Consider the following 18,206-nt stretch of genomic DNA (forward strand, 5'->3'; position numbering starts at 1 on the left):
CCTGTCACACAAAATCTATGTGGCCTTTCAGCCAAGTGACAGAAAGATAAATGTGAGCGGGACAGCAGCTACGCCAAGCTGACAGCAGAGCTAGCGCTTGGCCAAGTGTAATTATAGAATGGAGCAAGTGCTTAGCAACAAAGCTTTCTCTTCTATGACTTTATGTCACCATGACATACGTTTATCTGTAGTATGCCTCAGTTCTACATGAGTATTAGTATCATATTTGTTAATATGTGTGTGTTTATTATTACTAAGTAGTGCATTTCTTTAAGTAGCTGGTTTTTGAGTGCTTAGATGTAAAGATAAAAGTACTTCTAAAGTGCAGTTGTGCTTTTCAGAATGAATCACTGATTCACTCATTTTATTTTTAACTGTTTACCCAATTTTAATATACCAGCTTATTATTCACTTATCTGTCTGAAAATCATATAAATCAACATATGCTAAAAATAATTACTTTTTTATAGTAAAACTAATAAAGAGATATTTATTTACAAGGGCATGGATGTAAGTCTGGACCCACCAATGATTGCAAAGTATTTAACCCCTTCCAGTAAAGACATTTTCCCAATTATTTCTTTGAGAAAGTATTCATTGCACAGTATCTGACAGTTTACTTAAAAATACTATACATCATTAATCTCACTAACATATGTAGGATAATCTGCCTCATCTTAATTTAATGCATTTTGCCTTCATGCATCAAAAACCAAGTATCAGTCATGAAATCCGGTCCTTCAATCCTCAAAAGTGAACACAACACAAGTCGTAAGATTTTAGCATTAAAATATTCCTCAAACGTGAACGGTCTGTAATCATCCCCTGATACAAAAACCCCTGGCTATATCATTATGTCATCTATTAGCATTTCTAAGAGTATCTCTCCAATCACTGTATTAGAGCACCAGGGAGAAGAATTTCTCAAGGTCCCCTTAAAAAATCAGTCCCTTTCACCTGCATTTCTAGCCATGCTTCAATCACTCCTGTCCCAATTATAATCATCAGCCATGCTCATCTGCCCTCCTTATGCTCCAAATACAGCCTCCCTGATTTCCCTGAGTGGGTGAGCGCTGCTGTAAACCAACAATACATCCCACAGCCAGCTCAAAAGACTCACCAGACACACTGTTGATCTTTTTTCTGACATTTGGGACGACTAATTCCGCCCCCCAACTTCATTTTGTTGAATGCATTGGGAAGCATAGCGAGAACGCAAACCACCTGCAATACAAAGTCTTAATGTTAACAGAACCTTCAAGTATTGCTGCAAATCACTACCCCTGCCCACATGAAGATGTGATAGAGCTGTACAAGTGCTGCTTTGGCCTCAATGAAGGAAATGTGTTGTGATGGATAATCTTTTCTCCCAGTTGAACCCGTTTCATTAACCTTCCAGCAGCAAAAACATCAATAACCATACACCAGTAAGAGCTTATTTGGATACAGCAGGTAAGCATTCCAGGCTCTTTATCTGTGAAATATTTTTGAATGAGCCTGTGTCGTTCGTTGATGGCATGCCATGCAGAATCTGAACACCTCAGGAACAAGGCATAGCAATACCTTTTACCCTAATCACTAAGCCCAGTTAATCCTAATATGCATAGCTACCACACTAATCAAGCACTGAATAATGGCTCTTGTAAAGATGGTATGAAGTGATAATATTCAGAGAATCTGAGAGAGACTTATGCAAACAAATCAAACTCAAAGCAATTAAATGAGCTATATTTCAAACTCCAGAGACGTCTAAGCCTGAAAAGAGAAATTAGTTTCACAGATGACTCAGAGTGAGAAATTGACTACCACTCTGCAGTGTTCTGTAAATGTGGAGAAACTTTACAAGGTTCAGGCCACTGCTGCCCTACTCTGATATGATATGAAATGCAGTTCGTCAGCTAGACTCCAATCAGCAATACTCAATTCCAAAAAAATTTCAATTCCATTAATTGTCTAGATGGATGTATAAAATACACACCCACAAGTGGAAAGCATGCTGTTTTTCTGTTTGCTCTAATTATATTTCATCTTCTGTAGAAAGTTTGTGTTTGCGAGCAGAAACTCTGGTGTCCCTCTGTGTTTTGACCTGGCAGATTAAAAAGACAGGGTTCTTATGCCAATGCCGTTGGATGCTCACTTCTTTCCAGGGAGCAGCCTTCAACCCATTCCAGACATACCCAGGGCAAGGAACAGCCGTCTCTGATCTGTAAACAGTGACACTGGCCCTAGCTTTGATAAACAACTTCTATCAAAAGGGAAGTAATTCTGCAGAAAACTGTGTACACTGCATTCAGGCTGAAGTCTGCTGAAGACTCATGTGACCAGTGAGAGTGCACAAAAAGATGATCTATTTAACATGCAGGGACAGTGCCAGCCAACTTAAGGCTTCATAATTACTCTACAGGGATAGAACCACATCTTTGATGTGCATTAACTAACTGGAGCAGATGGTGAGGGTGAGGTGACAAGACCCTATTCATTAAGATTTTCTGTCACTTACGTCCAGACCAAATTGATCTCTTCGCCGATTGTTCAGAATTAGAAAACCCACATTGATCTCAAACCGATCTCGAAATGACTAGAGGTGTTACTTAAAATGCTTTCGAAACCATCTGCGTGGTTAGACCAACATACCCTTATGCACTACAGCTACATTTGCATTAGATTTCAATACACACCTACAGACAGTCATGTCCTTATGTTCCCTGTTCTTATGTAACATACATTTTTCCTTACATCACAATTCATTCCTATATTCAGTGTCCGCGAGTCTAAGGTTAGAAACATGAAAATAAGAATGTCAAATGCTTTTCAGATTTGTTTTACTTTCTCACTGCATGAAATGAGGAGGGATTTGGGGGCGTTTGTATGATCAGAATTAAATGAACGAAATGTCCTTTTGTAACTACATACAGCCTGTCATCCATAGGAAAAACACTGAAATACAACTGACTACCCACTCTTATGACAATATGAAGGAGATGAATGAAGAAAATCCATTTATACCAACAAAACATTAAGATGGGTTCGGTTTAATAACTTTAGGTCTTTCTGTAGAGAAATAAAACAGAGCCACATTTACCTTTTTAACCCTCAAGCCATAGAGGAATGCAAACGTTTGCACTCAACTCTAAATGTTTGCTAGTGTGTGCACTTATGAATAGGTGAGAATCTTAAATAATTTCTAAATCATGGAAAGTTCTGTGAATAACTGTTAATTGTTAGTGTGTTAGGACTGTGTTTGTATCCAAATACCTCAGCAATCTGCAGATGCTGCTTCTGTAGCTGAGTCGCTGGCTAGCCGCTGCTACGCTGGGTGGAATGGGCGGCCTGGATGGGAAATAGAGCAGCACGACAGCAAAGAGGACTGCAATCATCCCCAATTCTGCACAGTTACACAAAAGAGATAACACTGGTAAGTCACCAAGCCATTACCTCCATTATAATCTCACAGAATTGGTCAGGCTTGAAGATAAGCCTGTTAAGTATACTTCGTAAGTCTCAGGCATTAAACGCACCATGAGAAAGAGGGATCCCGAGCAACATCATTAACAGCCACATTCATCTTGAGTTAACTAGGCGATAGGAAGATTTATTACACTCCCGCACAGTAAGGAAACACATAACGAGGCGAATGATCATCTCATTAACCCTGAAACAGTCACATCCGCAATAAGTAATGCAATGTCTTCAAATTTTGATATGCTTATAGTTTATGTCTCGGTCAGTCCCAGTGTTTTATAGCACAGTGCTGCTGAATTCTCCAAACCGACAGATCAGAAGGTGTTGATTAAGTTTCTATAACAGCAGCTCTGACATTAGTAATCACAGCAGTTGGCTGAAATGTAAAAGAAAGGTTGAAATGACTGTGCACATTCTAATAATTTTATATTAAAATAAATCAACCGTAGGACAGTAAGCTGCCTCTTGTTGGGACGCAGCATGCCACGTTATTGATTATTTTCCTATAAACAGCACACCCTGTCGTGTTTTATTCTTTACATCGGTCAATGACAATGTGCATTTCTGTGTTTTCATCTTCTAAAACTTTCCCTTTCTTACTACTAGCTTTAAAGAAGATAAAAAAAACGTATAGTAAAACATTTAAAAGCTGCAATACAAAGTCTTTAGAAAAGTATTTTTTATTCTATTTAGAAAAGTATTTTTTATTCTATTTAGAAAAGTATTTAGGATCTAAAAAGGATTTAATATGGACACACTGCCAAGAAGTCAGTGAAGTTGTTGGATCTTTCCTGCCTAGTTTTTTTTTCCTGGGCTCCATCCACATGATAAAAAAAGGAAACAATTTTCTTGGCCATGCTTTGGATTCATCTGAGTTCATTTTCAAACAATAGCATTTCTGTGAAACTCCCCTCGTCTGTGATTATGAGCTTCTCTGATGTTTATTTTAGGGATGACTGACTCAAGTCCAAAAGTGCTGTATAATATTTGTTTTCTCTGGGGAATATTTTAAAATACACAAGTTCATTCCACTGTCTAGTGTTGCGTATGGTTGGACATTTGCTTCTGAATTCGAAAGCCAACGGAATTAGTTCTTGCTTTGTACTTTCATACAAATAGAAGAATCTTTTATATTTAAGAGCGTCAGTGCTTTATTCTTTTTCAGGGCAAGATTTCTTTTCTTCCTTAAATACTTTAATTTTCTGAATCAGTTAAGCAGGACAATGGCAGCCTCTTCTTTAAGTACAGGTGAAGACTAATGTTACTGAGATCTTTGATTTTTTTTTTTTGTATTTGTATCAGGAATGAGACTGCTTTTTGGGGCAGGGAAAAAAGGCGCTGATGTAGTGTGGGTTTTGTAGATTCAAAGGAGGCAGTACTGTACCTGTATAGAGAACGTACTGTATCCTGTCCCTGATGTACCCAGTGTCAAAGTGGGTGATGCCGTTGACTATTTGTGTATCGTTGGGCGCTGGTACAGCCAGAGGACCAATCAGGAAGGAGCAGGCTGCTCCAAGGTAGCCGACCAATGATGCAACAGCTGTGGCTGTAGCCCTCTGATCTGGAGCAAACCATGTAGTGGAGAGTAGAGGGCCGGCACTCATAAGGGTTGGACCGGCTAAACCATTAAGAAGCTGTCCACCATGAATTAACCTGAAATTTGAAACGAAATAAATTCTTAGATTGATTACAATTCCAGCTTTAATAAATGTACCACCTTTAGTTTACATAAATAAAGGACTTTATAATTGTCCTGCTGTGGGCCTACTTATTATCAATCTCCCTAGAGATACACACTGACCAGTGATGTACTTTCTGCAAATGACAACATGCCAATTGTTAAAATATTTATATACAATTGTGTCAGGAGGGAATAGCAACACCATATCTGTTCTGATCCTTATACATATTGTATTTTTTTTTTTTTTTACATATTTGGACAAGCAAACATTTGATCCTCTTTGAAACAGTGCCTATTATTAAAGTTGATATACTCTACCAAGTGACACATAAAACTGACATTTTGCAGTAATTTTCATAATTTAAATTAACCAAAAAAAAAAAAAAACAGATTGGTCACATGGAAAAAGTAAGTACACCCCTACATTTATCACGTCTTCAAATCCATAAAATTAGAATCAGGTGATCAAGGTGCCAGTGATTATTTATTTATTATTCTTTTTATGCCATGCCAGCATCAGTGGCTATTTTCATGGCAGGATCAAGGTAGGTAAAGTAGGGCATTCCAGTAATTCTTACAGCATTACAACAATAAAATCTTATAACAGTTTAGCAGTATCAATATGAGGTCCTTCACTTTAATATTCAATAAGAACTTCAGGATTTTTTCTGGTGAGGCATTTTGTAAGACTTCTTAATACGTATTTCCTGAGTAAAAGCGTTGTCTATTGGTGTCAAGAGCAGGACAGTCCATTAGTATATGTTTAACAGTCATTCTTGTTTTAAATGTACATGTAATCACATGTGGGAGGTTCTTCACCATTCAGTAGGAAATCATGTGGATGTCTTCAGTGTCCAATATGGCATCTTGTGTATATGGTCTGATCGTGTCTGGATTCAAAGGGGAAATTAAGGAATTGTCTTTCGTTTATAACTGGGTTGATTTTGTGTAGTTTGTTATGAATGCACTGGGCCCATACCATTTGCCACTTTTTTGAGATGTATGAGTTTATTATTTGTTTAAGATATGATGGTGTGATTTGACAATCTGTAGTTCTTAATTTGAGGGCTTCCTTAGCAGCAATGTCTGCTTGTTAACTGACAGACAGTCCCATATGGCCTGCTATCAAGCAAAAAAGGATGTTGAAATTTTGTCTCTGTAAAGAATCCACTTTAGCTAGGATGGTGGCAATTATGGGGTGTTCAGTCTTTAAGGATTCAAGTGCTTGGAGGGAAGATTTTGAGTCTGTACAGATTAAAAAGTGCCGTTTTTTTGTGCTCTCTATCTGCTCTAGGGCTAGGAGCAAAGCACGGTTTTCGGCTGTGAAAAGTGAGCAGGAATACGAATGCCAAGTCGCGGTTGTCCAAATGCGACTGCTGCAGACACACTATTGTCCCTTCTAGATCCATCCATATATACGGGTTTATGGAGTGGGAAATGGCATCTTATGTCTAAGAACTGTTGTTTATATTAATTTGGGTGGGTCACCGTCTTCTTATGTTGTGTCAGATCCATTATGATGCTGGTTTCTTTATATTCCAGGGTGATATAGGGCATGTATGTGTCTGTGCTAGGATGTCCAAGTTAATATTCCCGTTTTCTAGATGGGGTTTTATGCGGATCCCAAAAGGACTATCGTATGTAGGTCTGGCTTCATACAGTTGTAGATAGTGAGGGTGGAAAACTGGAGCACGAGTTGGAATATTTTGATCTGCCTTCAGCTTGACTGCATAGTGCAGGGCCAGTATCAAGCACCTATTTTGAAGTGATGGTTCCCTTGCTTCAATGTGGAAGCTTTGAACTGGTGAAGTCCTGAAAGCTCCAAGGGAGAGTCTTAATCCTAGGTGGTGTACTGTATCCAACGTTTTGATATAGGATTTCCTAGCAGCGCCGTAGACTACACTTCCGTAGTCCATCTGGGATCAGACCAGCGTTCTGTAGAGACGCAAAAGAGTTTGCACCCCATCTTATTTAAGACAATACTGTTATAATGTCAATTGTTTAAAGGTATCTCTTTCTTAGTGATTTCATGTGTGGGATGAAAGATAGTTTGCTGTCAAAAGTGAGCCCTAAAATTTGGGTTCTTTTATGACCTTAATGGGCTGAGTTCTTGTTCCAAGTACAGAGACTGCAGAAGACAGAAGTGCATACAAGCAGTCTATGTTGTAGATCATTTAAATGCATTTTTCAATGACATAATTTATTTATGCATATATGTAGCTGCCTCTCGATTACGTTCATGTTTTCCCCCTGTAACTGACACATAAATCATCAAAATAGAGGCTGCAGAATATGTTGGGTCCAATGATGTTTGGAATACTGTTGATTTTTATGCTAAAAAGGGTGACTGACAGGATGTTCCTTGTGGCACCCCTAGTTCTTGTGTGTGTAAAATTGACAGGGTGTTTCCTATTTGGACACAAAAGTGTCTGTTAGATAAGAAGTTGGAAATGAAATTTGGCAGGTAGAGCCGAAAACACATCTTTTAAGATGCTGTATTTCCAGGTTGTATCATAGGCTTTTTCTGATAAAACTATTTTTTTTGATAAAACTATTCCATATAAATGTTTCCAGTCTTATAAGGTGATTCAAGGTGCTTTTTCCTCATCTGAAAGGAAATGCTATCTGAAAGGAAGTTAAAAGAGAGACCTGTTCCTGTTATGTCTGTATCATCTAGAACTCAGGGTGGCAGTTCTCCAATGTTAGCAGTTTCTTGTTTTGTGGTTAGTAGCAAGCCTTGATTCTTAATGTGTCGTATTTAGGTTCCACCTTCCTTGCCCTTCATCTTTCGGATCATGTCCCATATTTTCTTTGGTACCAGTGATTAGAACCTGCTTAGGGAGTGCAGATGGAACCTGTCTTATTTATACCCCTCTCATATCTTGTGTCAGGTGTTCCCTTTATTATTAAGGTGTGTGTCATCATGCCAAGATCTAAAGAGTTCTGTAACGCCTTCAGATAAAAGATTTTGGATGTCTATGAGTCTGGCAAGGGATTTAAAATAATATTCAAATTATTTGAAATACATCATTCCACTGTAAGGAAAATCATCTAAAAATGGCACAGTTATCAAACGACTGCCAATTAGCCCAGAACTGGCCGTCCCAGTAAATTCAGCCTAAGAGCAGACCATTTAATGCAAAAAGAAGTTTCCAAGAACCCCAAAATTTCATCATAGGTTCTGCTAGTAAGTCTTGCAGCTGTTTATGTCAAAGTGCATGCTTATACAATCAGAAAGCACAAATTTGACCTGTAAGGGGGGCGTGTCAGGAAAATGTCTTTGCTGTCTAAAAAGAACATTAAAGCAAGACTACAGTTTGCCAATGAGCACATAGGCAAAGACCAGGCCATTTGGAATAATGTGCTCTAGACAGACGAATAAAAGATAGACTTGTTTGGCCACAGTAACAGCAGACATATTTGGTGCAGACCAAAGGCAGGTATTCAGGAGAAGCATCTCATACCAACTGTGAATCACGGTGGTGGAAATGTTATAGTTTGGAGTTGCTTCGGTGTCACAGGGACTGGACAGCTTGCAGCCATTGATTCAACTATGAATTCTGCATCATATTAAAGAGCGCTTGAAGATAATGTGAGGCCGTGTGTCTGAATGTTGGAGTTGAACAGAAAGGGGATCTTTCAACAGGATAATGATCCTAAACACACTAGCAAATCCACCAAGGAACGGCTCAAAAAGAAGAAATGGTTATGGAAGGGCCTAGGCAAAGCCCAGATTTGAAATGCTGTGGGGGGGATTTGTAACATGTACATGCAAGAAAACCCTCAAACATCTTGGAACTGAAAGAATATTGCATGGAAGAGTGGTCATAAATTCCAGCAAGCCTTGTGGACAATTATGCAAAACGACTACAAGAAGTTATTTCTACTAAAAGGGGCAATACTAGGTTTTGAGGCCAATGGTGTACTTACTTTTTCCACAGAAGTAAATCATATCTATTATTTTTTCTATTGAATATTATTCTATTGTTCAAGTATATCAACTTCATTAATAGGCACTGTTTCAAAGATTTTTTTTTTTTATCAAATGTTTGCTTGTATAAACATGTCAAAAAAGCCAACAATTTTTCACGACATACATTATATTTATCTCAGCAGGTCAGAAAAACTATGTGGTTCGAACTGTTTCATAACTGCAAATAAATAGATTACAATCCACAAATAAATGCAGTGAGATTTACAAAAATTAAACAAATTCACAAATGTAAAAAATGAGATCCACAAATATATGTTAGCTGTTTCACAAAAATAACTTAAACTGACAAATCATTAAAATGAGATTTGCAAATATAAATTAGAACCACTCTCCTGTCATCATTCCTCCTGATCGACCATGTTGGAGAGCCTTCATAATATGCGAGTTCGGTGCAATATGACTCTGTTCCCGTCCTGACTGTAAAACAAAAACGTGATTGGTTGCAGCGAGAACGTGCTACGATTGGTCAGTGCAATGTGGTGGTTATCCTTGAGTAGTGGTTAGGCTTGAGTAGACGATGACTGGAGTCCAACTATCTGTGGATTTGTGTGCACTCTTGACATTAGAAATGTTTCAAAATCAAAAGACGTGATCCACAAAGGAATGCAAAGCAGAGTTGTTTTTATGACATAAAAGCATATTTGTAAAAATAAATAAATAAGTAAATAAAAATTTGTTGGCAAATCTCATTTTATTTATTTGTCAATTTTATTTATTTTTGTGAAACTACTGACATATTTGTGGACCTCATTCAATACATTTGTGAATTTGTTTAATTTTTGTAAATCTCACTACATTTATTTGTGGATCGTAATCAATTTATTTGGAATTAGGAAACAATTCAAACCCCATAAAAAAACTGCTGCTGTATGCATCAGAAATGTGGTTGACTACAGAAAAACAGTTTTTTTTTTCTTGTGTTCATGGAAGATTGGAGAAAAGAAGGCCTCTGCAGGGAGCTTCCCGATGGTTGTGCGTTTCTGACTAAACTGGGCCATCACCTGTCCCTAGTGCACAGTGCGAGAGCTACCACAGATAGCAAACTGAATCCCTTTCCATCTGCTACAGCCGATATGTAAACAATTCCAATCTGAAGCAAAGGAATGAATGCACAATATGCTACAGAGCAAGACATTCAAATGGTTTCTGTCTTAAGAGTACCAATGGCATATAAATCCAAACTGTGATTTTACAGTTAGTTATTTTTAGATCTTTTTATAAAGAACAAATTCAAGACATCACAGCATAAAATTCAAATATGCTATACACAACAGTTCTGACCTTACATAAACAACACTAAATATACGGTTTAACCAAGTGGTTTTACACAGTTATACACAGAATCTATAGTATTAGAACATCAATAATATATTTTCCTGATGTGAGCCAGCCAAGTAGTGGCAGTTAATTTGTTTACATCAGAGACCTGAAAAAAAAAAAAATTCTGATGTTGGCAATAATTCCATGAACACATTTACGAGCACTTCAATAAGCTGAACGGGGAAAAAATCTGGGTCTATGTGTGGGGAAATTAAAGGCGGTCAATAATCAATAATCTGATTTCTATTATCATAGCTACACATTTTTTAGTAGTGTGATGGGAGTGTTGCCACTTTTGAAAGTACAACACTATGTTGCTTTATAATGTTCACATCTATAGTTTTACACCACAGTGCTGGTGAATGCGTGAATCTGACTGGTCAGGAGATTGATCAGAACAGCAGCTTGGACTGTAATCCATCTGAAAGGTTTATATCAATGCGCCTATTAACGCTCCATATAAAAGGATTTTAAAAACATGCGTATGCTGAAGTTTTTTGTGAGAACTTTAAAATAAATATATATATAATATATATATATTGGAAGGAGTCTCCAATATCAGTGCTTTTTTAACAGACAGAAGTAAATCTGTAACTTTCAGTTTTCAGATACAGAAGAGTGTTCAAGACAGAGGACTTTGGGGTTTATCAGAAATGTGACAAGCTGCATTTGTTTGTCTTAACTTCAAGACAGAGCAACTGTTTATAGCTGTTATAACAGAAGTATTATAGGAGATGCTGTAGTGTTAAGGAGGTAACTTATTTTGCCAAAGTTAAACATAACATTAAACACATTATATGGACGAAAATTTGTGGACACCTGACCATCACACCTATATGCACTTGTTGAACATCCCATTCCAACAATGGTCCCTCCTTGTCTTCATGGAGCTCACTTTGTACACAGGGGCATTGTCAAGCTGGAATATGTCTGGACCTCCTTATTCCAGTGGGGTGAAATCTTAAAGCTTCAGCATACAAAAACATTCTACACATTTGTGTGCTTCTTTGTGGCAACAGCTTGGATCAAGTCAAATAACCTTCTTGCATGTTTGCAATAATTGCACTGCCGGTGCTCTTTACATAAAACATCTCAAGGCATAATCCAATATTAAGTGAAGAACAAAATTCAGCAAGTAGTACAGACTGCAGCCATGAGACACGGCTCCATTTTGTCAGCCACCATTCCAGCTATACTATAGTGACACCTCAATCACCAGACTCAATCTCACAGATGAAATCAAAATCCCCAGCTGTACACAAAGGTAAGTCTTCCTTGCAAGACCAATCAATAACCGCACTGATCTACTCCACAATCTTCTCAACAACACTCATGTCACCTTTCATTTCTCTCTTAAATATTGTGCTTTAATATTTAACACCCTGTTTCCATCCTATCTTCTGTATACACTATCCAGTTGAAACCTAGACACAGCAATATTGGTGCACATGGTAAGACTTATTATCATAGTCATACACTCCTTAAATAGAAATGGAGGAGTGGACAGGTTTTGGATAAGAGTTAAATGGAAAGTGAATTTCCTCTGAAAAAGTAGAAACCTTTGATATTTGGATATCATGATTTCAGATCCCAAACCCAAAGCAGGGAAACTTTAAGACTCTTCCCTCCATCCATTTTCTTTACCATTTATCCTGAAAAGGTTCGCGGGGGATCCTGGAGCCTAAGTCGGGGGACACTCTGGACGGGGTGCCAATACATCACAAGGCACAATCACACACGTTCACACACACTGGACAATTTGCACATGCCTTTGAACTGGTGGAGGAAACCAGAGTACCTGGAAAACCTTTAAAGTACTGGGAGAACATGCAAACTCTGCAAAGATTCTTCCAATGTTAAAAAAATGTTATTAAAAAAAAATAAACAAAATAATAATAATAATAATAATAATAATAATAATAATAAAACCTTTGTTTAATGTGGCACTAATCCAGAAAAAATGATGACAGATGTAACCCTCAGGACTGAGACAAAGACCAAAGACTTCCATTCACTGTGCTGATTCACTTCCATTCTAATTACTGTATGAATCAAGTTCTCTGTATGATCTGTCTCCAGCATCAGCTGACAAGCAAGTGTAAGTTCTGATGCAGCAGTGTGGCAGAGGACAAGTTTAAATAAGTGTGAGTGAGCCGGAGACTGCGCGAGAAACCCTGAGTGCAGAAGGAGCGTAGCAATTTAGACAGAGATTATTAACTTGATAAATATCAAAAAGCGGTGGCAGAGGAAGTCTCAATGCACTCTGATTAAACTGCTTTTGGGTGGAATGTGTCCATTAGTGCACTATAATTGTAGCTAATTGTCCCCTACTGAGAGAAAGCCCATTTCAGCAGAAGATTTAATATGGATGGCTGGTTGTTCAAGTTGGTCATATCACTTGCCTGTAAAAATAAAAGCTGTAAATAAATCAATTAACAATATGTGTATACCACAAGCGCTGTTGAATTCTTGATGCTGTGTAATAGTAATAGTAAATAAATGTAATAGCAAAATTGTAAACAAATTGATGTGGTGTAAGAGGAATAAAACACTTTGTGACATGCAGTTATTGGAGAATAATCAGCTTTTAAGTGGTAACAGTAACACAGCTTGTTGGCCTGCACCACTCCACCCCCGCTATTAATAATAATAATAATAATAATAATAATAATAATAATAATAATAATAGCACACGTGTTGTGTCTTATTCTGTAAACAATTAAATAAAACACATCTGACAGAACGTCTGGCCAACAGGGAATTCTTGAAATTTCCTACTAGATGTAACGGCTTGTCATTTGAAGTCAAGGTGGTCATGGTGGTTCAACTATAACACCCTGTACTCGTTAATCAGAGGCTGTGCTTGCTATTTGCATACATTTGTTGTAAGTATTACAATCTGCTTTGATTTGAGAGCAATCACTGGCATTCCCAATCAGCAACCACCGCAATATGGTGGTTTTTTTATGCCTTTGCAGCACAGACTCAGACTCAAGCATTTCCTCTGTAGGCAAGACTGAGAGGGCAGTGGATTTCTCTGAACAGACAAGAAGGTCTTGAGCGCAAATTTTTTTTTCCTCAGATTCAGATCCATCTGTGAAATCCAAATCCAAACCATGAGAATTCCATGAAAACAGGTTCAACAAACACTGCATGCGTCTTATATACACATTCCTCTCTCTGAAGAGCATGCGCTGACATCTGCCTCCAATCTGCAGCTATTCTTTTCCAAGCGCTTGCCTCTACTGATCTCAAACATACAGACAGTGAATTGTTGAAACTGACACTGGACCCTGTGCTAGATGGATCAAGCAATTGACAAGAGCACATCATGTCTGAATTGGCTACAATGAGTTTCGTTCCCCTTCACCGAGGCTCTTGATACAGATATTTGCTACTTTTGAGACAAGCACAGGGCACCATTGGTTAAGAATGAACCTCATCTCTATCTACTCACTCTCAATGCAAGTGCTGACACCTATTGGTGACAAAAAGGATTTCTGTCTCCTGTCAATTTTTGTTTTCATTTAAATTCACATTAGCAATACAGAGGCTTAGCAGCTTTAGTAACATAGGGTTCGAACACACAGTTCACCATACACACGGTTTTCACACCTCCACTTAGATATAAGCAAGCAGGCTCAATCCTGGACTTAGAAACACATGAAATAAATTCACAGCATAGGGTGAAATCACACCTTGTGCGATGCAAGTATTGTAACACCATTGCTGGGTGTGAATCAAAAAGCCTAACACAAACATCAAACAATCATTTCATTCTCTGCAGCAAATAACATTCATATAAAACAGAATGCATAATGGAGGCAGATGCTAGTGTGTGGCTTCTCCGTGTATATTTTGCACAAATATAAAGTAGCACTATCTGTGTGCACCTTAAAACATTCATTCATAGCATTAACTCGTTCGGTGAATCGATGGTCTTGACAACAAAACAGATCAAGAACAAACTTCTGTACCGTGTCTGATAGTGAAGGCAGATATTTGATCAACAATGATTTATTGGCACCTGCTGCTTACATCATTCTTAAGTCAATGTTTGTTGGGACAGAGAACGCTTCATAGTTCTTGGTAAACAAGTGCCTTTTCAATCCAGCCCATTGCTCACGTACAACTTGAAATCCTTGTCAATGCTCAACTGTTGATTAAGCAACCAACCAGATTTGTAATGAACTCAATTAAATGTTCGTGCTGACATAAAGTCAGTGAGCAAATTGTAAAAGAAAAGCATCTGACACCATTTTAACACATAGAGCAACACTATCATTTTGTACAAGTTAGAGGTGTGTGTCGGGGCTGTCAAACACTTACAGAAGCACTGACAGGTGGAAATTTCAACTGCAGTAGAAAAATTATATTATGCTACATGTTATTATATGCAATATTATTATTGATATGATTTTCTCTCCTAGTGTTTACCTAAATATCCATTCATTAACTCATACAGATATTTGAATATTCAAATGAAGCAGAAGGCATATCTCTAATTAAAATACAAGACTACAAACATGTCCGACATACTAAATTCCTGTAACAGCAACGAGAGTTGAGCTTTATCGGCTGCAAGATCTTTCGAATATAGCCATGAACAATATTCAGAATTTATACAGAACAACTAAACACTACATCAGATATAAAACAGCAGGTGTTCCTGCTCTCAGCAAAATGGAGCTTCCCTTCTAGCTTTTATGCAAGGTAAGAAAGGCAAAAGCAACTTTATGCATATGAAATTCAATCCACATTGATTCCAGTAGTCTGTAGCAGCGGTGTTTCAACAATCAGACATGCAACACTTCAATAAACCCCCAAATCCAAACACATCATTAAAAAATATGATTTTATAAACAATTATACAAAGGGGTGTGATGTCTGTGGCTTTGCATCATATGAAACAAGCTAATTCAGAGATGCAATAGGAAATATTGAACTACTTATATTAATAAAAACAGGACTAATGAAATTCTTGAGTGAAATTCACCAGAATGAAATTCACCAGTTGAGCCTGTGAACTAATGAGACATGTAATGTGTTTGTCTTAAAATGTTCTATGTTTAAAAAAAATCAACGCAGAAGAACCTGCAGAGTAAGGAGTCTCAATAAATGTCTGTTTTCAATATGTCGTCGGCTGCATCCGAATATCCCTACTACCCAGTAGGCGAAGAAAATCAGAACATCAAAGGAGTAGTATGTCCGAATTCTCAGTATTCATATAACAATAATAATAAATATAAATACTAATGCTTCCACCGAGATTCTGCAGTACGGAACCAGTGGACACTGTGGATACTGCGCTATCCCATTAGGCAACGAGACTGGCGTGGAAGAGCTGTCAGAATCTGCGCGCGTAGTACGTCAGGAGTGTACTCATGCTTACCACTTATACTGATCAGTAGGTACTGAAACGAATGCAGTAGGTACTGTCACAGTATGCGATTTCTGACACAGCCATTGTTTTCTTAGTTACTCCTTAAGCTATTTGGTTTTATTCCTCTCATGACACAGCAATTTCCCAAGCATGTAATGCTTTTCTTCATTAAACAATGACACAACCTACTTTTTTATAGGTTGATTGTTACATGTACTGTTGAGGAATGTTTGACAAACAAGTTAGCTAGTGTTATCATTTGATACAAGCGATAAACAATCATTTACTCATTTTCTCGAAGTTATTCTGACAAAAATGCAGCCTATTACAACAAAGCCACATAGTGCAGTGAAACTGTCCTGTGGTGGAAGGAACAACTTCACCCCAGACTACTACAAAGTGCTGACACTAGAGACTCTGTCCATACTGAACATATTAAATTAACATTTCCAAGCTTCATCATATCAACTATTATACATTTTTCTTAGTTAAATATCAACACTTTAAATTTGTTTATTATTAGGTTTAGATTATTAGATGAAGTCCCTGTGAAGGAGCTCTTCCTATAGAAACGATAATGTATTGTGCTCTTGCTCTACCAGTACCTTGTGTCCTAATGGGCTTCCATGTCCTTTCCCTTCAATTTTACAAGGATATTACATAGTAGCAAATAAAATTGCTCTTCCAGAAGACACAAGGTTCTTAAATAATAAAACAATAATTTACCCAATGACACAAACCATCAAACCACATCATAACTAAGATGTCGGTCCACAAGAGAATGGCACTTGGAAGTGAATTGAATATGGCTTCAAGGCGGGATGTGAAAATTGCTTTGACCTTTACAAGATGTTTTACCTAGGATAGAGATGTGGAGTGAAATGATGCATTGTGAATGAGAGTCTTACCAGCGTCTGAGCTGCAGGTTTGAGAGAGGGATACTGCGCAGAGTGGAGCCCAACACCATGAAGAAGACTGTGAGCAGGAGAGAAGACCGCAACCCTGCAACACAGGTGACAGGGACAACATAATAACATGGTAGAGACCCAATAAACATGTAAACAGCTTTTTTTCTCTTTATATACATACATAAATATTTTATATATAAATAAAGGTTACAGAGAAAACGTTTGTGTGTCAGTAAAGAAAGCAGCATATTATAAGGAGCAAGAAAGCAGCTTTTCCTCTCTGAACAACCGGTCTTTAAGCAATCTGTTCCTAGTGTAATTTACTTGACCATTACTTTTGACGGAACTTGAAACTGACAGTTTTCTCTCTGCCACTTTCAATTCCTTCAAAGGCTGAAAAAAGTATTGATGCAAAAAGAGATACAGTGCTCTCCACTAATATTGGCAGCCTTGGTAAATATGAGCAAAGAAGGCTGTGAAAAATTGTCTTTATTGTTTAACCTTTTGATATTTTGTTCAAAGAAATCACAAAAATACTCTGCTCTCAGGGATATCAAACAATTGCAAACACAACACAGGTTTATCGAAAAAAAATCTTTGTTAAATATAGGTGTGTAACAATTATTGGCACCCTTTTAGTCAATACTTTGTGCTACCTCCCTTTGCCAAGATAACAGCTCTGAGTCTTCTCCTATAATGCCTGATGCGGTTGGAGAATACATGGCAAAGGATCTGAGACCATTCCTCCACACAGAATCTCTCCAGATCCTTCACATTTCAAGGTCCACGCTGGTGGACTCTCCTCTTCAGTTCACCCCACAGGTTTTCTATGGGGCTCAGGTCAGGGGACTGGGATGGCCATGGCAGGACCTTGATTTTGTGGTCAGTAAACCATTTTTGTGTTGATTTTGATGTATGTTTTGGATCATTGTCCCGCTGGAAGATCTAACCACGGCCCATTTTAAGCTTTCTGGCAGAGGCAGTCAGGTTTTCATTTAATATATGTTGATATTTGATAGAGTCCAGAAAAATGGCCCAAAATATTAAAGAGCCACCACCATATTTAACCGTGGGCATGAGGTACTTTTCCATATAGCTACCTCTCTGTGTGCGCCAAAACCACCTCTGGTGTTTATTGCCAAAAGCTCTATTTTGGTTTCATCTGACCATAGAACCTGATCCCATTTGAAGTTCCAGTAGTGTCTGGCAAACTGAAGATGCCCGAGTTTGTTTGTGGATGAGAGTAGAGGTTTTTTTCTTGAAACCCTTCCAAACAACTTGTGGTGATGTAGGTGACTTCAGATTGCAGTTTTGAAGACTTTATGACCTCAAGACGCGACTAACTTCTGCAATTCTCCAGCTGTGATCCTCTTCACAGTGCGTTGAGACAATAAAGACAGACGTCCAATTCCAGATTGATTCATAACATATCCAGTTGACTGGAACTTCTTAACTATT

At 37.9% G+C, this 18,206-nt stretch overlaps 1 protein-coding gene across 1 annotated transcript in view; it reads right to left on the bottom strand.

Annotated features, from left to right (window-relative positions):
• slc49a4 (solute carrier family 49 member 4) overlaps nt 1–18,206 on the bottom strand; it is a 43,894-nt gene that overhangs the window by 19,506 nt on the left and 6,182 nt on the right. Inside the window, exons 2-4 of the mRNA XM_017469513.3 lie at nt 16,749–16,842; nt 4,847–5,115; nt 3,256–3,385 (exon numbers count right to left, since the gene is read on the bottom strand). Of these exons, the coding sequence (XP_017325002.1) occupies nt 3,256–3,385; nt 4,847–5,115; nt 16,749–16,842 (493 nt within the window). The remainder of the gene's footprint in view (nt 1–3,255; nt 3,386–4,846; nt 5,116–16,748; nt 16,843–18,206) is intronic.

This window comes from Ictalurus punctatus, chromosome 6 (assembly GCF_001660625.3).
Source record: "Ictalurus punctatus breed USDA103 chromosome 6, Coco_2.0, whole genome shotgun sequence".
NCBI classification, from domain to species: Eukaryota; Metazoa; Chordata; class Actinopteri; order Siluriformes; family Ictaluridae; genus Ictalurus; species Ictalurus punctatus.